At 37.1% G+C, this 22,491-nt stretch overlaps 1 protein-coding gene across 6 annotated transcripts in view; it reads right to left on the bottom strand.

Moving 5' to 3' along the window:
- Positions 1 to 22,491, bottom strand: part of NLGN1 (neuroligin 1) — a 1,028,955-nt gene that overhangs the window by 525,559 nt on the left and 480,905 nt on the right. For all 6 annotated transcript variants that reach the window (XM_053573118.1, XM_053573119.1, XM_053573121.1 and 3 more), the window contains one exon: positions 21,872 to 22,024. In XM_053573118.1, coding sequence (XP_053429093.1) covers positions 21,872 to 22,024 — 153 coding nt within the window. The remainder of the gene's footprint in view (positions 1 to 21,871; positions 22,025 to 22,491) is intronic.

The following is a 22,491-nucleotide window of genomic DNA, read 5'->3' as shown; positions in this document are numbered from 1 at the left end:
ATTGTGTGTCCTAAATAGATAAATATTGTTGCTATATTTTGTTGAGTAGGACCTAGAAATGAGACTCATAAGAGCTATATATTTTCAAAAGGCCCATTTCATAAATAACTTGCCTGTTGTGCACTGCAATTGATGTTGTAGGCATATGAAGCCAGTAACCTATTGTTTATTATAGACCCATTTTGTCATTTTGATGGTACAGATTCAAGTATGGCAATCTTTTCTCTCTCTGCTTCACTGGCTACATGACTTCCCTCGGCTAAGACCATATTGAAACATACACTTGAATTTCATAAGTTATGACAGCCTGAGGACTGAATGGGAATCCTATTAGCTGACCTAGGAGATTAGGGAATGATAAATCCTGATGAGCACTGACCGTGCATAGCTTACTATATTAAACAGTTATCTCTTTAACATACTCAGAAAAATTTCAAGTAAACATAATTTAAATGCATTAAATCATATTGATAAATTGATTGAACATAAAAGCTTTTTCTTATAAAACCACACATACTCTACCCCAATAATTGTACCATCTGCTTAAACTCACTGCATAAACCTTAAAATGACTTGGTGAGACATCTTGGGATCAATCAGCTATTTACTGTAGGGAAAAAGGAAACATCACAGATGATTTTTAGAAATATTATACACATGATTATGCTCAAGGCCAATAGTAATAAGATGAGCTGAATATTAACTGTTAGAAGACAAGGGGGCAGAAGAAAAAAATGTAAGTGGAAGAAATTTAAGAGTATAAATCAAGTAAACCTAAACAAAGAGTACATTTTGATCAAAAGGGATAAATTTTCAGTTATCAGATGAATTAAGTTCTGAGTATCTAACATTCAGCATTAGGCCTATAGTTAATTATACGGTATTTTTTACTTGAAATTTGTTAAAACAACATATTTTAAGTGATCTTAGAACACAAAGGCAACACACAGAAAAAATCATAATTAGGGGAGGTGATGGATGTGCTAATTAATTTGACTGTGGTACTCAGTGCACCATATGAATGCATACCAAGTCATCACATTGTATACCTTCTATACATTTTTATTTGTCAAATATTCCAAAATACAAGAATTCAATCCTGAATATCATGGATTATGAAATTCTTTTGTTTGGCTTAACCTCTCCTCTACATTCCATACTTGTGTATCTAATGACCAAGAAGAAATTACTACTTTGACATCTAATGGATATTTCAGACCCCATATATGCAAAACTAGCCACTGTCTTTCCACCACAAAGTTGTTCCTCCTGCCCTCCACTTCTCAGAATATGGAAGCTCCCCTTTCAGCGAATAAGAACCTACACCCTAGAAACACCTTTGGCTCATCTAATCCATCCCATTAAGAGGTAATTCAGGTCAACTTTTAAACAAAAGTTTTATTGTTTAAAACTTTTCAATGCCTTTTCCACATTACTAGAGAAAAAAAAAAAAAAAAAAGCCAGAGATCTTCCAGGTCCGCTCCACGTCATCTGCTCCGGCTGCTCTCTGTGGACAATCTCACCACACCTGGACAGGAAGTTGCTTTTTCTCAACCACATTATTTCATCTCCCTGTTTATTTTTCTTTCTCTCCACCTTGAACACTTTGCCCCCAGATACTGATATACCAATGTTCACTCATTGGCCTCCAGTCCAGCCCTCAGTCTCTTATGTTAATCACGTCTTTACTCAAAAGCCTTTTCTGGTTATCCTAACTCAATTTGCTGCTCCTTATTCAAATTTTCTAGCTACCTTTCAAGATTTATTTTTCTTCTCAGCACCTATCACTATCAAACATACTTTATGTTTTATTTACTTACCTTATGTATTGCCTCTCTTCTCACTAGAAGGTGAGGTACACAAGAGAAAAGCATTTTTTTTTTTTTTTTTTGTTGTTGTTGTTGTTTTAACCTTGTGTTTGATGCTGGATACCATCCCTGGTACCTGGAACAGTATTTCTCATAGTAGAGTAGTCTATGAATATTTGTTGGATGAATGCTTAAAGAAGACTCTTTCTTCCTGGGATAGCTCCCACTCATCTGCCTCAGTCACTTAGAAAGAGACCCCTGTTCTCAGACATACATGTTCACCCTAGTTTTGTAGGACTCCTAAGTTTTCAAAGGGCCTATAGAAATGTTTAAGTCATAAATTACATTCCTGCATTAACACTGTGGAAAGAAATCTGCAATGTCAAATTGATAAATATTTAAATAAGTGCCTACAAGGAACGACAGCAACTCAAATTACGCCATTGTATATACTTACAATGAAGAAGTTTAAATCACAGGAATGAAATAAATAATCTTAGCAAGTTTCAAATTGTAAAAATTATAAAACATCCTTTAATTATCTTTTTCATAAAGCAAGCAAAATGTTAATGTTGTATGATGGTTAATTTCGTGTGTCAACTTGACTAGGCTAAGAGACACCCAGACAGCTGATGAACAGAACGGGGGTGTTTCTGGAAGAGAAGAGGATTTGAATTGGTACACTCAGTAAAGAAGATTGGCCCTTACCAACATTGGCAGGCACTGTTTAACCATGATGGCCCACAGAAAAGAAAGGCTGAGCTGGGACGTGCATCTTATGCTCCTCTTGGACATCAAGTCCCCTGGTTCTTGGCCTTTAGATTCAGACAGAATTACACCACCAGCTTCCCTGGTTCTCCAACTTGCAGAAAGCAGATGTTTGGACTTCTTGGCCTCTATAATCATGTGAACCAATTCATGAAATAAATCTCATTTTTATACACATATAATATTTATATACACACGTACATATATACACATATATACATATTTACATATGCATTAAAGTTTCCCCTCATTAAAATGAGGGTCTCAATTTGCTGTCCCGATGTTTTCCATGCCTCCAAATTCTCAGCACAGTCCAACGCATGTCAACCATTTCCTTCTTATTTTCCACTCTAATAATAAGGTGCTGCTTACTATTTCCTGCATATGCTGACCCTCAGCCCTTCTTGGTCAGCTGACTCATTGTCCTCCAGTCCAGCCCTCAGTTCATAGAACAAACTTAGTGCCCCTAAATATGCTATCATCATAGAATCCTCATCTCAGCCTCCACACCACACATGCTGTATTTTACCTCTCTTTCCAAATTCATCCCCTAACACTGTCCTTCCGTTATTCTATGCTCTGTGCCCCGGTTTTCCTTCTGTAGTCTAACTAATTACAGCAGGAGAAACTTGGCCTTTTCTGGGGTTTCCTCCTAGAATGCCTTGTCCCTGGATCAGATTTTGGAATGACTGATTGCTAAGGCTGTTGGATAAATGGGCCCATAGTAGGGCAGTCTTTTCTGATGGCCTAATTTAACATAGATTTTCTAGCTTCTTCTCTGGGTGTAACAATGTTTTATTCACAGTACTTATTACTCTCTGATGGAACCTTTTCTGTTTTGTTTCTTTGCTCCCTACATACCTTCTTTAACCCCTAAATAAAGTATAATCACTACAAATTAGAGATGTTCCTGTTTACTATGTCCAGTCCCTGTCACAAGACCTGGCCCCTAACGGGTGACGACAAGCCTTCTGAATGGTTGGGGATGTACTGCTGGTACACGGCGGGTTCACAGGGGCTCTTCGGGAACTGATCAGTACACTCTTTCAGAGCAGAAGTCTATGCCTTACTCCTCTCTATAGCTCTGATATCTGGCCTAGGGTAAATTACTCAGTAATTGTTTGCTTGCTTTTTTTTTTTTCAAATGAATACATGAGAAAATGAATTATCATTAAAACCCTCAGCAGAAACCTTTATTTTCTAAACACCATAAATTAGATTTAAAAAATATTCAGATGAGATTTCAGAATAAATCTCTGAGAAATCAAACATGAAAGTTCAAGTATTGTGCTTATGAACACATGGCTGCAGCTCTGTGGCCGTGGCAGTGATGCTCCTAGCTCTGACCAGGGCAGTGATGCACCTGGCCATGGCCATGGCAGTGATGCTCCCAGCTCTGACCAGGGCAGTGATGCACCTGGCCATGGCCGTGGCAGTGATGCCCCTGTGCTCTATCTTTACTCCCTTCCACGTCCCAGCCCTTTGCAATCAGCCGTGTCTCTCCTTCTAGACAATACTATGGGTCGCTTTTTGCTGAAGCAATAAAACATGCAAGCCTGTGATTTCTCTTTTCCTGCCTCAGGAAGTGAGGAAGCAGAGACACGAGATTAACATCGAGGCAATAGGGATGAGAGGGATGTGATGTGGAGGACAGTTTGATTAAGGGAGTTTTCTGTAACGCCAAAGGAAATGGAGGAAGAAATAGTTTGTTATATTATACTACTAATATTTTTAGTTTATTATTCCTGCATCAGACCTTAGCCTGTCCTACCATTAATACACACACATACCCTAGTCAATACACCTATTTTTATATTAAAAAAAAGAAAGAAAAGAAAAAGAAATTTCATATTTATGCAAATTTCAACTTACTTAAATTACACTAATTTGTTACTTTTTTATATTACCATGTTTCACAGGTTCAGGTATATGAGAAAAGTGGGAGAGGGGCAATCATTTTCGTTGAGGCTGGGAACCATGCCTATTATATTCAAAATGAACTCTACTTTGAGGCCAGTGGCTCACGCCTGTCATCCAAGCATTCTGAGAGGCCAGGCAGGAGGATCCCTTGAACTCAGGAGTTCCAGACCAGCTTGAGCAAGAACAAGACCCCATGTCTAAAACTAGCCAGGCATTTTGGTGGGCACCTGTTGTCTCAGCTACTCGGGAGACTGAGACAAGAAGATTTCAGGAGCCCATGAGTTTGCGGTTCTGTTCACAGGGCAACAGAGAAGATTTTGTCTCAAAACAAACAAACAAACAAAAAACCTCTACTTACTATACCAGTGGACTTACTACAAAAAACAAAACCACAGTTTGGGATCAGGCTTTTTATAGATCTACTTCTCCTTTGTGGAAAAGGGAATGTCAAGTGTAAGTCAAGACCAGATTACACAGAGATAAGCATCCAACTAAATTGGCCGGGAATTTCTGGAAATTTAGCAAATGGGGTACAAATATCAATTATTTTCCCCCAATAATTACATATTGGGAAAAACAGACTAAATGGAAAAACCTTAAATAACAGGAACCATTTTACTAATATTAGCCACTCCAAATACAACCTAGCTGAGCAGAGCAAATGAAAATCACAATAAAAGTTGAAATACAGAAAAATGGCATACTCTTCTTACTTTCTCCCCCATGAAACATGAAAGAAAGATCTTTTTAATGACTCATTATTGTCATGGTAATTAAAAATACGTGGTCCAACTTTAAATTTATTTTTAAAAATAAAAGTTAATTAACATTCTACAGGTGTCCTCGAACTTTTTAAACAGGAGGCCAGTTCACTGTCCCTCAAACCATTGCAGGGCTGGACTATAGTTTAAAAAAAAAACAAAAACTATGAACAAATTCCTATGCACACTGCACATATCTTATTTTGAAGTAAAAAAAAAAAACAGGAACAAATACAATCACACTGCCTCATGTGGCCCGTGGGGCACAGTTTGAGGACCCCTGTAAGATGTCTCTTAAATATTAATTTTGCTAAAAAAAAAAAAAACTTTTAAATATCTTTCACAACAGAGTAGTATCTAAAATGCAAAACAGTATAACATTAATTCTTATAAAATGAATGAAAATAAGGACTTCTTTAAAAACAGAGACTTTAATTTCTCCACTCTTGCATTTGTTCTTCGGATGGCAGAGTTTTCTGTGCTTTTCTCTTGGGCACAATTTGAAGAGGTCCAAGTGGCTATGTGGGCCCCTTTAAGGCTGTCAAATTGCTGGATAGCATTTTTACATACTCACAGAGCTGAAAGAACCCATATAAAGTTTCTAATCTACGTTAAGAAAATCATAGTGTTTAATGTTAGTCAATGAAAGATATTCTCAGTTACTTACATTAGATATGTTGAAAGTGCTACCAATGGTAAATCGGAGGAAATCCTCAAACTCTGTATTGGTACACAATGCCACCAAACCATGCTCCTGTACTCCTGTTGATAAGGAACATTTCACAAAGATTAAGTGCTTACTCAAGGGAGGCACAATGTCATCCCCAAGTATAGGAAGAAAAGAGCAAAAGTTTTATTTATATTTATAAAAGAGAAAAGAAATTTAACTTTATAAATATTTAAAATGACATTGAAGCCTTCCCTGAGTATGCAAATCAAACACATAACGTTCAGGAGCACACGTCATGGAGGGCCTGATGCTCGGGGTGCGGGCCCGGCCCACTTTCCTTATTTCAAGGCATATTGCAGACTCATGAGCTCAGGTAAGTGGATTTAGTGTTTGTGTTATCTAACTTTAATGAAACTAACATTCACATGGGGCAAGTGGTTTCAAAGGATTATTTCAAATAAAGACAGATTTAAGATTTTACAAGTACCAATGAGTCACATAAAAATGGCAAAACTGATGCTTTTTTTAATCCTTTTTGCTCTTAGCCAAGCATATTACAAGGTAGAAACCATGACGATTTAATCCTATTTGACAAGAATTCAGCCCTCAGAATTACCAAGAAGATGATTATGTGGATTTAAATACCCTATGATTAACAATGAACTCCTCCTTAAATGTGTTATTGTACTTTTGTGTCTTTGTGAAACGTCTCTTTCAGCTGTAACAGCCATTAAAACCAAACATTAAACTGATCTTAGAAACAGTCTTCCAAACCTCTGGATGAGAAAATGTAAAATGAATATTTTAAAAATAATGAATTTATTTCTAACACCTATGTCTAAAACAGATTTGACATTTTAAACATTTATAAAATGAAATAACATTATTTAAAAGCACTAAGTCATCTTTAAAATTTCTATTTTCTATATATTTTTATAGTGTATATAATATATTATTATCATATGTACTTATGTAATTTACAATACTTCTGTCAATTGATGGTTGCCTTGAATATTTCTCTCTCTCTTTCCATATATATTGTATATATGTACACACACACACACACATGCATATGATTAAACATTTTACTTACAGCAGTGCAGAACTATGTGTTATCCAATCTGGAGCCCTCCCCACATCACTGCTGTCTTGTATTACTGAGTAACTACATTTTTAATTTTAGATGAAATTAAATTTAAACAATGAGCCAGTGCCAAATGCTGTTTTCTGTGAAACACAACTGTATTATTATTATTATTATTATTTTATTTTTATTATTTTGCAGTTTTGGCAGGGCTGGGTTTGAACCCACCACCTCTGGCATATGGGGCTGGTACCCTACTCCTTTTAGCCACAGGCACCATCCCCACAACTGTATTGTTTGATGGGACTATATTTTACTTTAGCTGTTGAAAACTTAGCGTCTGAATTGAGATATTTCATAAGTATAAAATACATATAAAAATGCAATGTATCCTATTAATAATTTTATATTGATTCCTTTAGAAATGAAAATATTTATGATATATTAGATTGAATGAAATAAATGTTTTAAATGAACTTTATCTGCTTCTTTTTACTTTTCTTTGATATAGCTACTATAAAACTTAAAACTATATATGTGGACGGCAGTGTTGCACAGTGCTAGTCCATAGGTAGTAGGTAGTGTATAGATTAACTAATAAAAGGAACACTTAAGGGAACAGCTCTGAGCATGTGGAATATTAAACTCTTAGACTGACACATCAATTTAAACCTTTACAAGTCATACACACAGACACTTGAAAATAACATGAAGATACTTTCAATTGAGATATGCTGATGTTAATGCAACTGGGAATTTCCATTGATACCTACCATATATCACTTGAGGCATACAAAAGAGTCTTACAGAAGTAACTGGCATGACATTAAAGTGTAGTCATCCAATTTTAATTCAATTACTCCCAAATAGCAGTTTTTTCCTACCATACATGTATGTAAAGATTGGAGAAGAAGCACACGACAGAAAAAGAAAAAAAAGTCCAATAAAACAAACAAGTGGAGCTTTTAAAGAATATAATAGAAAAGAAAAATTGGAGTGTCTTGTTCATATGATAGCATTTAAAAAATAATACTAAGTAAATTAGTAAATTATCCCTTCCTCTACAGAACAGCGGATGAACTGGGCCAGCCAAGAGAAGCTCATTTTCATCCAAACCCATTAACTCAGTACTGCTATAGAAATGAGTCAGAAAAGTGAAATCCAGGTTTACTATCCCTTATATGAAATGTTTGGGACTAGAATTGTTTTAGATTTCATATAATTTTGGATTTTGGACCAGCCTGAGCAAGAGCAAGACCCCATCTCTACTAACAGAGAAAAACTAGCCAGGTGTTGTGGTGGGGACCAATAGTCCCAGCTACTCAGAAGGCTGAGGCAAGAGGATTGCTCAAGCCCAAGAGTTTGAGGTTGCTGTGAGCTGTGACAGCACTGCACTCTACCCAGAGTGACAGAGTGAGACTCAGCCTCAAAAAAAAAAAAAAGAGAGAGAGAGATGTTCAACATGTAATCAGTAATTTTCTCATACAAAACAAAATTCCATTGGAAAATTCCATTTCTAGCTATATACTGCTTAATTATCTGTCTCTCTTCTGCAGGGGGTTTGGCTGCTGGAGCCCCTAGACCACTTCATCTGGAGGGTGACTTTGGGAACAGGTGGAGAAAAATTAATGCCTGGGGTAGATGGTTGCAGGTGAACAGCATACCGAAATATGGGTCCTAAATAAAACTCAACTACAGAGTTTTGGCTATTCCTATTTTAAATCGTTTTAATCGTGGAATTTTTTTTTATATTTATCCACTAAATATGAAGTCCCTCTTGTAGCAACCTATGTAACAGAGTATGTAGCAACCTGTGTAATAGGATATGTAGCAACTTATGTAACAACCTATGTAGCAAGATATGTAGGAACCTGGACAGCGGGCTTGCAGAGACAAAGTGGCAGTTACTGGACATTAATGATCAGACTTTGGCAGCTGGAAATTGATCCGCTGTGGAGCTCCAGTGAAGGGGGCATGTTCTCAATAAATAGCAGCTGCTGAGGTTGCTTGGGCCTTCCCCCCACACACATGCGGGAAGACCTACCTCCTGAAGCTTCAAGCTCACAATCCATTGTCCCACCTGCTTCCTCCGTGACAGCACCCACACCCACTTGAGAAATTTATTTTGAAAAACTTAAGTGCCTAGTATGCCTTTGATTTCTCTGAAGACCTGTCAAGTTTTACAACTCCTTTGATATTAAAAAATATAAATGAAACTTGGTAGTTTCAGCTTAGTGTCCAGATTCATCAAATCAGAAATATTTCAAGACTTTATTTGCCTTGCTGAGTTTTCTGTTTTCCCTAGACCTGATTTATTATTTGTAACTGACCATAAATTTATTGTATATTCTCTTGCAATGCTACTACAAACACATTCTAGAAAAAGGAAGGGTAACAATAAGTATAAGTAAATAAATACATGGTTTAATTAATTACCTTCCAAAATAACCAGGAATAGCTGTATTTTACACATATTAAATGTAGATCAGTCCAGAATCAGGGGAAGGTTATATGTGTGTGTATGTCTGATCTGTGGTCTCGTCCAACATATTTTTCCAGTAAATAAACAGAAGTATGAATCACAGACTGTAAATTCTGCTTTAGTAAATAGCACAGACTGACTCTAAATCAAATGAGGGAAATGTCCACACTGAAAAACAAATTTCTTGTGACAGAAATACAAACTGTGGTGTAGTTCAACGCAAATGCAATCTAGTGAAGTAATCTTCTTGTTTGTGTTGAAAAGGAACAATGCATATTTCTTAAAGGTTATTTGTATACAAAGTCAAAAAAACATACAGAATCTAACACCATTAAATAACATGAGAATCACTACATCTCTTTCTTCTGTCAAAAAATATTGCTCTTAATTATGGAGATATTACCACAAAGAATCCTTTTTAATAGCTCATTTCCATTTGATGATGTTGCATATTTTCTAAGAGAACTGACTTCTCTGGAAAAGATGCCTTTCCTCAAAACTCAGAGGCAAGAAGCCAGCAAATACCAGAACAGAAATTAATATTTGGATTTGTCTAAACTCAAGGGGATGCCTCAGCTCCTTAGAAAGATTTCCAAGTGGTGACATTGTCAATATATAAATCAGTTGAGAGATACTTGTACCATATCTGGGAAAAATTTTGGGGAAAATAATCAAATCTGTGGTTGTCGCTACACTACCTGTTACAAAGATGGGAGGGTATGAGAGTGATTGAGGGCAAGCTAAGATCTCTCACCAAAACCTCTGTGTATTTGTGATAATAGGTGAGCACCTGCAGTTTAATGTGAGACAGAGAAAGTGTCAAAAGGAAACGTTAATGAAATTGCCCCAAAAAATCCCTTTTTATCCTTGTATTTACAAAAGAACAACCTCAAGCTGAGCCTGAAGCACCTATTCAGGGGGCTTTTTGCCACTGATATTGGGGCAAAGGAATTGCTACCATCAGCAAACCCTCACTTCATTGATGTGGAACATGACAGGAGGCCTGAGCACACACATGCTCGGTGCCGTCTGCCACCCACTTTCTTTACCACCTGGCACCCTCGCTACCTGCTGTGTCCCCACAAATGAATGTCCTGAGAAGAGGAACAGTGAATTCATTTACTAATGACTTTTGATTTAGATATGCAGAGCACTCTGCCAGTATTAAGAAAACTTGAAAACATAATAAAATCCTCTTTCTCTCTCTCTCTTTCCTTCCTTCCGTCCTTCTTCCTTTCCTTTCCTTTCCTTTTTTCTTGACACAGAGACTCACTCTATTGCCCTGCGTAGAGTGCTACGGCATCATCATAGCTTAAGCAACCTCAAACTCTCTGCCTTGAGTAATCCTCTTGACCCAACCTAGGGACCTGCCTCAACGCCTGGCTAGTTTTCCTGATTTTAGTAGAGACACTCTTGCTCAGGCTGGTCGCAAACCCCTGAGCTCAAGTGACCCACCAGGCTTGGCCTCCCAGAGTGCTAGGATTATGGGCATGAACCACTGTTTCTTTTCTAATTTGGGTGGCTGGGCATTAACCACATCAAGCAGTCACCATGTACATAACTGTAACATGTAGAATTGGCTGCATATATGCTGGGTAAGGACCAACCTGCCCGTGCTATGGCCGAAGAGAGAGAAGAAAGGAATCAATCGGTCTGGAGGGTTGAAGGGGATTGCTAAGTACGCTGTGGAGATTGGGTGTATGTGGCAGGCAGGCTCCTGGAAATGACCTTCAGAGGCAGTGAGGACACTGGCCTGTCCTGCATGGAAGGGACTTCCCTGAAATCAATAAAAGGTAAAGTCTCCTAAGAAGAGGAGCAATGTACTTACTTCAACATGTAATGGTAGAAAAATCCAGAGTGGCTCCAGAATCCATGAGAAACATTTAGATGTGGATCAAAGAAAAAGCTAAAGGGAACTGATGTTCTGCTGCATAAAGGGACAGCAATTTGCCTGGTTGCAGTGTAGGATGCGATGGCATGTGAGTTGGGTCTGGAAGATCAAGGCACAGTGGGAAACTCATCTGGTAACATGAAGTGAGCAGGAAGCCTCAATGGGAATAGAAGACTAATGAAAACTATTTATATAATTGAACTATGCAAATTACCACGGAAAAGACAGAGAAAAGGAAGCTGTATCCAAATGTTTGCAAAGTAAGCTCTTCAAGGAAGGACTTTAGAAAGGAAAGAGAAAACAAAACAAAACGAGATGTCCTAGCAGATGACACTGTATTACATTTTAAAGAGAAAGTGGGTGGAAAATCGGGAGTGGTGACCTAGGTCACCAGAGGTGAGGAGTGTGGCCTTTCTCCTTGTTGAGGGAAGAAAGGGCTCTACAAACCCTGCACGAAGGTAAACAGAAAAATACCAGCCCTCGTTTGTTTAGAACAGAGAGGAAAAACTGACCCTGGGTGAAAAATGGTCCATACCTTTGCAAACAAAAAAAGGGAAGAAAAAAGAAAGAAGTCAGTAATGTAACCAATTAATCACAGTACATGGCTTTGCTTGGGATGTAGGGCAGGTGAGAAAGGAGTCGGCCATCGTCTCTGTGAGGGGCCTCGGTCGGCCCCATTCCATAGCCAAGGGCTGGTCCCTCCTCTGGGGTCATTCTCCTATATAGTTATATTTCACAAACAAATTTTGCTCGTGTGATTTAGATAGAGAACTTTGCCTGGTTGTTTGCGGGAGGCCCAGCTGTTTGGATTTTTTGCATTGTTACCACAGCTGCTCTCCTAAAAGATTTGTTCTGCTTCTAATCATCTTACAGATTTAAAAATTATTTTAAAATATTTTATTTGTCTTTTAATATTTAACTTTGGAAATTCATAGGGTGAAAATCCCCCACAATGCTCTGCCAGCATGAGACGTGCAAAGAGGTCTTTCCTGAAACCCCTGGTCTACGTTCTACCTTCTCAAATATTCTTTATCTTGGTGCTCTGTTCTTTTGGAAATAAAACTTATTGAAATTTTTGTTAATATTTTGTTTATTATTTTAATGTCACTTTTTTTTCTCACTCACTGTGTGGTTCAGAAAAGAAAAATTGACTCCTATTTTTTCCAGCACCCAGAACACCAACTATTAGAAGCCTGTGCTGGGCACTTAACAAATGTCTGTGGAATCAATGAATAAGTTGAAAGGGTGACTGCTGTTCTGAGGGAAGCAAGATATCTTTTGTTTATGGGTTGGTCAGTTTTAGTTCTTATTCTAGTCCCAGAAGAATGAGGAAAACTTTTATTCTGTGTTCTGTGGTCTTATTCCAAATCACTGATCTTAATGACTCAAGATAATCATAAACCACCTATTCCCAACTTCCTCCCAGAAGTTGTTAAAAGACTATTTCATATAATAAAAAATACTAATATATACTTTCTTAGGACAACTCAGAGATTAAATGAGGCCATATTAAAAACAGAACCATTAAGAAATAGGGAGTCACTGCAGTATAGATTACTGTGTTGCCATCTCCTGTATCTGTCAGTCACTGGAATGATACAGTCATACTGATGGTATCATACACTCTTCAAAGTAGAAATTCAAAAGAGCTCTCCATAATTCTGCTTTGATCAATTCTACTACCAAAAACAGGGAAAATGAACAAAATCTCTGTGTCACTCTTCACGTCAAACAGACTCCCATACTCACCTGAGTCAGCCAAGCCTCAGCCGGCCCCTCAATTCTCTGGGAGCAAAAAGTCTGCCTCATACGTTACTGCCAATCACTTTAATGAGCTATAAGCCATGGGGTCTTTCCATAGCAGAACATCAACTTTGATCAAGGTCTAGGTCAAAACATTTTTTAAATGCAAATCTAATCATGACACTTGCTGGCTCATGTCCCATACTCCTCATTGTGTGCAGCGCCCCATTCTTCTCATCGTTCCCAGAATCTCCTCCCGAACCCTCACGCGATGCCTCACTGCCTGCTGCTCACATTCTCACCCTCACTCAGCCCCGCCTGCTCCTGTCCAAGCCTTCCAGCTGGGCTAGCTCAGCCCCTTCAGCGGCCACCCAGGTGCTCCTTTCTGCCTACAATTCTGCCTCCTTCTCCACTGGGACACCACACCAGATCAACACCTGTTGACAACCACTTTGAATTCATTCAGAAACACCTTCTGCACAAACATCACGTGCCAGGGACTATTTTAGGCTTTGTAGGGTTAGACAATAATAAATGAAGAACTCTAACACACACATAAAATAGTCAGGGTGATAAATGCAAGGCAAAGAATTTTCAAAGGCAGATGACATGCCGTGGTGATTCTGCTGAGGCTGCGTGAACATGGATCCAACCTCAGACGAATCCCATTTAAACGGAGATCAGAAGGATGTGGATCTGGCCTCACAAAGATATGGAGCAGAGGAAAGTGAAAGTTTCTACAGTTCCGGGGATGAGAATGAGTGTGGTGTGCACGAAGCACAGGAGACGGCGGGACAGAGAGGCGGGAAGATTATTTTGAGATGAAGTCAGAGGTACAGTCCAGGGCCGTCTTATGCAGGGTTTTGCCCGATGGGGCAGGGAAAGAGTTTGAATTTTATTCTAAGTGAATAATGGGAAGCCTTTAGAAGGTGTTAAGCAGCTCTGGTATAATGATATAATGTATGCTTTTAGAAGATGATATGTTATGTTTTAATCTAGAGTTTTAGAAAGCCTGGGAAACTCGAGTTATTATTCGATTGGCTGCACCCTCCACGCTGTTTGACCCACGTCACTGTAATTTATTAGTTAGCTTTCCATTCCTTTCTTTCTGCATTTAAAAAATCTGGAAAATAACAACCTTAACTCATAGAGTTGCAAGAATTTAAAAAGACAATGTGTTCAAAAGCGTTTGGGAATGGAAGTCCTCAATGAGTGTCACTATTACTATTTTATTACTACTGATGTTGAAACTATTATTATAACCTAGGTGTGAAAGACAATGGGAAAAGACAGACTGAGAAATTCGACGTATTGCAGCTGTGCCACATTTTGAGCCATTCATTAGCCTTCTACAAGAAGAGGTTGGCCGGCAGAAGGGCAGGCCAGGCCAGGTCTGAAGAATGGTCAAACTTGCAGTTACAGTTTGGAAAGGCACTTGCATTGAGACAGTGTTTACACCAACGCACGAAGTCTCCGAGGCGTCTTTGTGAGGGACAAGGAGACCCTGGATGATGTTAGGGAACAAGCAGACCAAGAGGAGACAAGCTGATGCTTCCAGTGCATGGAAGACACCAGAGTAACAGAAGTGACTGACAGAACTGGCCATCTGGAGGCCCTTGGGAAACTTGACAAGGGCTTTCCTAGCAGAGTACAGGAACTGAAAACCTGAATGTCACCTTCTCAGGGATCTCGTCTGACTTTCTGAAATAAAGCAGCTCCCTCAGCACCGCACTTGCCATTTCTCTAGCACGTACATGGGTAATTGTAAAGAAAATTGACTTTGAGTGAAATCAATTATCTATGCAAAGCATATCATTTATGTAATTTTTCATTTATTTTCTATCTTCCCTAATAGCAAGTAATCTACTGAAAACAGAGATCTGCATGTAGCTTATTTTTCACAATATCCTCAATAACGGAGTGTCTGATACATAATATTGCTCAATTTATAGTGAATGAATAGATGGCTTAAAGGATAAATGAATACGTAATTATATCTAAAACACATCTTTTTTTCTTCTTTTAACTAACACCTACACTAATTGGCACACTTGGTTTCAAGTTATTTCCAAGTTTTTGGGATAATTAAATAGTTCTTTTTACTGCAAGCCACCTGAAATCGTTTTGGAGAGAGCAGGTAGAATAAGAATAATGAACAATCTACTTTTCACAGTATCATTACCTATCTGAAATAGTGTTTCTTTCCAGAGGACAAACAGTATTTCTATACTGCAGGAACTCATTTTAGCAGTCAATCTAAAATTGATTACCACCCAGCCCCAACCTGGTTGACACAACAAATATTTGAGAAAAGAAATCTGTGGACCAAGTTAACCATCCAGTGCTCTAAATTGAATTTTAGCTTTATCTTATTATCAGTGAAATCACCAAGTATCTTACTTGTATTGCATTTGGTTAACAGTTCTTTGCTAAAATAACATTATAGAGATAGTGAGCATTTATTATTATGTCTTTGGTTTTCATAAAAGGTTACTATAAATAATCATATACTGAGAGTATTTTTGCATCTTCTAATTATATGAAGACTACTGTCCAATTTATATCGTACCATATATCAAATATGAACAACACAACCCAGATGACAAGTTTCTCTGTAGTATAATTTGAGTAAAAATGATTTATGTATTTATTTCTGATTAATACGTATGGTTTTACATGTGACAATGACCCTTATGAATGCAATCCCTACTTTTCTTACTGTGCTTCTAGAAAACTAGGATACACATTTATGTTCAATTGTACATCTGTGAGACTGAAGTTTCTTTTTTTTTTGTAGAGACAGAGTCTCACTGTACCGCCCTCGGTAGAGTGCCGTGGCGTCACACGGCTCACAGCAACCTCCAACTCCTGGGCTTACGCGATTCTCTTGCCTCAGCCTCCCGAGCAGCTGGGACTACAGGCGCCCGCCACAACGCCCGGCTATTTTTTTGTTGCAGTTTGGCTGGGGCTGGGTTTGAACCCGCCACCCTCGGCATATGGGGCCGGCGCCCTACTCACTGAGCCACAGGCGTTCTTTTCTTTGTATTAAATATATTGCTATTCAAATTCTATTTTTAGCAACCTACTTATATATGTACATTTGTCACAAATTACTTCTACTTTGTCAAATTAGAAAAAATATAAATAAATAAAATTTTCCAAAAAAGGATGTTTTTCTCTCTTCCCTTCAGTGAGTCCCCGGGATAATCCATTCTTTATGGTCTTGCTCAAGTACTAACAATTCCATGAAGACTCCAAGGACAGACTGATTGTCTTTCTACCTCCCCAAAACATTATTTGGATGCATACTAGAACATTTTCATTGTGTGAAATACACGGTTTTATTATATATCAGTCTCAAATGCAAGGTCATATTTGTCTGGAGCATTTCTTTTTTTTTTTTTTTTTTTTTTTTTTTGTAGAGACAGAGTCTCACTTTATTGCCCTTGGTAGAGTGCCATGGCCTCACACAGCTCACAGCAACCTCCAACTCCTGGGCTTAGGCGATTCTCTTGCCTCAGCCTCCCAAGTAGCTGGGACTACAGGCCCGCCACAGCGCCTGGCTATTTTTTTGTTGCAGTTTGGCGGGGGCCGGGTTTGAACCCACCACCCTTGGCATATGGGGCCGGCGCCCTACCCGCTGAGCTACAGGCGCTGCCCCCCCTTTTTTTTTTTTTTTTGAGATAGACTCTTGTTCTATGCCTGGGATGGAATGCTATGGCCTCACTCATTCTGGCTCACAGCAACCTTTTAAACTCCTGGGCTCAAGTGATGCTCTTCCCTCAGTCTCCCGAGAAGCTGGGGCTACAGGTTAACCTTGCCCAGCTAACTTTTCTGTATTTAGTAGAGATGGGATCTCACACTTGCTCAAGCTGATCTCAAAATCCTGACCTCTTGCCTTGGCTTCCCAGAGTGCTAGAATTACAGGTGGGAACCACTATGTCTGGTCTGGAGAGTCACATTGGAAGATTTTTATTTGTTTTTTATTTTAAGGTTTTGGGGGGTTTAAAAAAATTTTTTAAGGCAGACAGAAAGAATGCAAACAATGAGAATAATAATAATAAAACATTGTGTCACTAGAAATATTAATATGCTTTTCTTTTTAAATAATGAACATTACATAGACCTTAGCAAATCTCCTGGATTTTATGCTGTTTAAATTCAAGTATGAGCCTCAATTCCTGTATTCTTATTAATCTATTTGACAGTCTTTGCTTCTTTACTTTTTTGTTGTTCTGATTATTCTTTTTCCTTATCAAGTGACTCCTTATAGGTTGATTGATAAAAACATATTATTATAAAATATAAAGTTGCATATCAATTATTATATGTATATATATTTGCAGTTTTTGGCTGGGGCCAGGTTTGAACCCACCACCTCCAATATATGGGGCGGCGCCCTACTCCTTTGAGCCACAGGCACTGCCTCTAATTATTATTCTTTATTAACTGTTTATTTCTCTTCTCTATTAACCAAAAGCTCTTTAAAGAAAAAAATCCATATTGTCCTTACTTTTTTAATCTCTCATAGAAGATGTATAATGCTGAAAAGAAGGCTCGTGGATTTGATGACTGGCCACATCAGACTTATATTTATTTATCTCCTTTGTTTTATAATACTCAGAGCGTTATTAATGCACAATCTAGTTCTCACAACCAGTTCTCACAACCAACAAGTCTTATAACAATGTCTGAAGGAATAAAAATAAGTTTAGGTGTTCACTGAAATCCAGTGCAGTAAAGTTAACAAAAGCTTGCTCTAAATGACTGAGCTTCAAATAGCATTGTAGAGTAAACTAAATGTAAATCTCCACAAGTAGATAGGCTAGCACTTCAAATTATTTTTTCATGAATGTGTGGTGTAGATATTAGTTTTCTAAATAAAATATTTAATTAGATGCTTTCCCCCAAACTTGCTAAATATCCAGATAAATATCACTACTTCTGAAATGTTTAAAATAACTTTCTTCTAAAATTAATCACATAGGCTATAATTAAAAATTGAACTATTATTAGTCTCCACAATATCTGTATTAAGATAAAAGTAACATATTACATTTCCAGCAGATAGAAATCTTACGTTTTCCCAAGTTAGAGCCTCACAGTGGCATAAAAACTATCATTTTATTGTACAAGAAACTTGTACATTTATTCTAAATTTAGAGAGGTGGCTGAAACACATTTTAACACTAAATTACATAATATGTTTTTTCATCTTTAAGATTTGTAAATATACTATCACTTGAATAGTTTCTATTTATAAGAATATTTATTGCACAATTTCATCCTAACAGTGAAAGATTGATTTTATATTTGCTTCCAAATCTTGCCCATAAGGATACTTTTACCTTCGTTACAATCAGAACATTTATTATTTTTCTTTTTCAATAACATATACAGCATCTCTCCCTATGATTTTAAGATGATCATTTATAAAAATAACCATATCCTAAAATACTCCACTAACAATTAATTTAAATACATTATAAAGGACCATATAACAATGTGTTAAATAATAGACACTAAAGAAAGCAAATATGGAAAGAGTCTATATCAAAATTGCTTGAGGACAAAGAATGCATATAACCAGAAAGGGAAAAAAGGTCAAACATTAGTGTATAAGAAATGAGAGAGAAATAAAACAAGAGGCTCTACAATGAAACCGAGGAAGTGAGAGGGGCAGGCAGGGTCCTGTGTTCCCTTGCCTTTGTGTCAAACTTATTAGCAGTTTTTCTTATCATGTCTAATAGCTTTTCTGGGGGGGGGAACTCATACACAGAGGAGCAACAGTCTGCACTACCACTCGGAAGGGAACTGCAAAGCGGGTTGTTGTGGAGAAACCAACCCAGATCTATTACGAGTTTATCAGAGCACAGGTGAAGGTCTTTTTCTTCTCTGCTATTCTTATTTCTAAGGAATTTTTCTTTTAAATATGAAATGCTTTAAACTGGGACTGAGGCTACTAAGGTAGCTATATAAATTTTATAACTGAATTATTATCCCTTTCTCATTCATCACTAAAAACAAGAATAAAAACAAAGAACAAAAAATACAAACTCACAAAACTCTCCCCTCTCCCCCAAACTCTTCCCTCCCCCAGGACCTGGATTGGCAAATTCAAATCAACATTAATTATATTACCTGTCGCAGGCATCCTGATTTTTTTCCGTCAATCACCTCAAAGTAATTAGCTATTTTGTAAATTGGACCACCAAATTAATTTCCTTCACATCAAAATGCCTCAATCAAAACACAGCTCAAGATATTCTCTGATGTGGGTCAAATCTTATTTTCTAGACAGCTGTACTTTGGATTTCACACCCAACAACGCTTGGGCTACTTCTCACCGTGGGCCAGATTATCCGCCGCAGCCCCAGAGGACGCTGAGGTGTTTACTGTTGGAGTCCTGATGCCAGACGGGCTGATCTGGGGTATCACTCCTGCCAAGGGCACTGTCACAAATGTTCCCAAAGTTTCTTTTCCATAAATTATTCACTCAAATACATTGTCATAAGACCTGACACATACTTTAGGAAGAAAGTGACCAGAATACATCTTTTCTAGAACTAATGCTCTAACATGTACCTAAAAACACTGCCCTAGCCGAGCCTTGCACTTTGTCATGTGGAGAAGAGGTCTACAAAGGAGAGCCTTGAGCTGAAAATTAATGGTGTGCTGAACAAAGGAGCCAGTTAAAGGTTAAATCCTAGATGGCAGGAGGGCTACAGCAATAAGGTAACACCGGGAAAAATCATCCTTAATCAACACCAGCACTACCTGCCCATTACGCAGACCAAGCAATTGCTGTAGTTCTTCATATAGTGTAGCATGTAAAGATGGGATACGAGCAAGAATGTCAGATTCATGTCGAAAGAAATCAAGTCCTTGCAAGTTGTGAATAAATCAAAAAAATAAAACCGACAAAACTTATATTAACATAACTGCACAGTTCATTTTATGAAATCTTGCTTGATGTAAATACAATCAATAACAGAAAGAAGGAGCATAAGGTCTGGCCAAAAGGTATTTTTAAATACGTAAAGCTAACTGGATGCTCAAGTTCTCCAAATCACTGTATCATAATTTAACATTGACCTTTAAAGATTTCAATTTGCAAACTAGTCACTGCTATGGATCTTCAACTTGAGAAAGTAGAACAATATAAAAATAATAATAAAATAGCTGAAATATAAATGATGTGATGATTGAAGTTAAAGGAATTTAAAACATTGACGACTCATCTTAAAATGTTTTATGAGAAATGAAGGACAATGATAACATTTAGAAATTCCAAGATTTAAAATTTAAGAATTATTATGAAAACTTCTTTATGCATCTTCTTGTGTACAGAGTTTCCATTATTGAGAAGATACTCATGCATCCCTGACCACATAACCCCTAAGAACAGCTGAAGCAATGAATGGTTAGATGCTACAAGGGAGCTAATATGCTAATATTTTATACCCACACTGATGCAGTGTATCTATCATATAATCCACCATACTCCAAATTTCAAAATAGAAAATCAGAAACGTATCAAAACTTAGCCTTCAGATTTCTAAAATATCTCCTTCTCCAAGACATATAAACTTCATTAACAAAAATTTTCCTCTTTTAAAATATGTTGTGATAAACATAAACAGAATTACAATTACACAGGAGTTAGTTTAACACCAACTAACATTGAAAAAGATTAAAACCTGACTCTCAACACAGGTAAAATATAGGACATTAACAATTATTACCAAAAAATTCAAATTCCTTTTTCAAAACATTTTAGATGAAAAATGAGAGTGAGGTGCCTCTGTATATAAATAAAATTATAAATTATACTTCTTTACATTTATTATATGGAATAAAAAACCTAACAATTAAGGTTAAAAAATCTTTTGTGAATGGATTGTTAGCAAATTCTCTTAACTAAATACAACACAGATAAAGATCTTTTATTAAATAACATAGCAATTTCATTTCACAAATTATAATACTAAAACAAACATACTAGAAAGCAAGTTTATCTTAAAAAACCGATTATTACATAAAGTAACAGGCCTATCTTTGAGTACCTGACACGTTATTTTGCAAATAATATTCCTCTATACTACTCTTTGGAACTGAAAATCTTCATAATTTTTTTGAAAACTACACATTATTGAATCGAATTCTCTGTTACTTTATAAAATCAATGTACATTTTCTCAAATAATTCAATCACAATAGTTTTAGAAGAAAATACTCCAAATTATTATGGGACCAAAACCAAAAAGCAAAAAGACTTCTACAGCAGTGACAAACAATCATTCCCCAAAGACCGTCCATACTATATGAAAGAATATAAACTTGCTTCTGAGCTTGTGGTAAATGTTAGGCAATTTCACAGCACTGTGGAAAGGAAAAGCAGGCAGAGGCAAAATTCGGCCAGGGACTAACGCTTCTTTAGTAAGGCCCTGCTGTTATTTCCTTTCACAATTTTATAAAGTCAAACCATAAAGCATACTTCATAAAAATGTGAATAATTTCACTACCTTTTAGTTTCACATCTTAAAACCAACCCTTAGATGTCCTTCACTGAGCACTTTATGAACTTTTATAGATTTCATTGAGATAATCAAAAATTTTGGTTCAAAAAAGTCAACAAGCATGGAAAAATGGGCACAGCAAAGCAAAACAGAACAAAACAAGTCAAAACAAATCTATCACATACTTCATGAAGTAAAAGCGAAAAACAGAAAAGAGACGTCTTACCAAGTACCCCAAGGCGATAGTTGACTGTGATGACGATCACATTGCCATAACTTGCCAAGACACTCCCATCATATAAATTTCCAGTACCTTCCATGTAAGAGCCACCATGGATATACACCATCACTGGTTTGGGACCCCCACTGTCCCGAATATCTGGAAAACAAATGGTTGGCAATTGTTCTTATCTCAAAAAGCAAACACAATGAAGCAGAGAATTTATTTTCCATTTTAGAGACAAGAGGGCATGATTTTAATACAGTTTTTAAATTGCTGTTTTCAGTAAAGTGTTTCTTAAGCAACTTATATTAAGAATTCTGTGAAAAAGAGCAACAGGCATCTGTTGTTTTGTTTACAAATTACAGACCAAATTATAAAACTTAGACAAACTGAAATTAAGTTTGAATTTTAGTGCATTTGATTCAATCCTGCAGTGACAGTAAAACAACAACAGTAAAAAAAATAAAAAATAGGATGAAAATGACTCTTTGGACTACTTTTTAAAAATGTTATAACCTCACAGGAATTTATGAACCAGAAATAATACTATAAGGACGATGGTGTTATTTCTGTTGTGTGTTAAACCATGTGTTTCTTCATTGTAGATTGACTGTAAAACTCTG

The sequence above is a fragment of the Nycticebus coucang genome, chromosome 20 (assembly GCF_027406575.1).
Source record: "Nycticebus coucang isolate mNycCou1 chromosome 20, mNycCou1.pri, whole genome shotgun sequence".
Taxonomy (NCBI): domain Eukaryota; kingdom Metazoa; phylum Chordata; class Mammalia; order Primates; family Lorisidae; genus Nycticebus; species Nycticebus coucang.
Note: the sequence above shows the minus strand (reverse complement) of the source record. Positions and strands in the feature narration are given on the sequence as shown.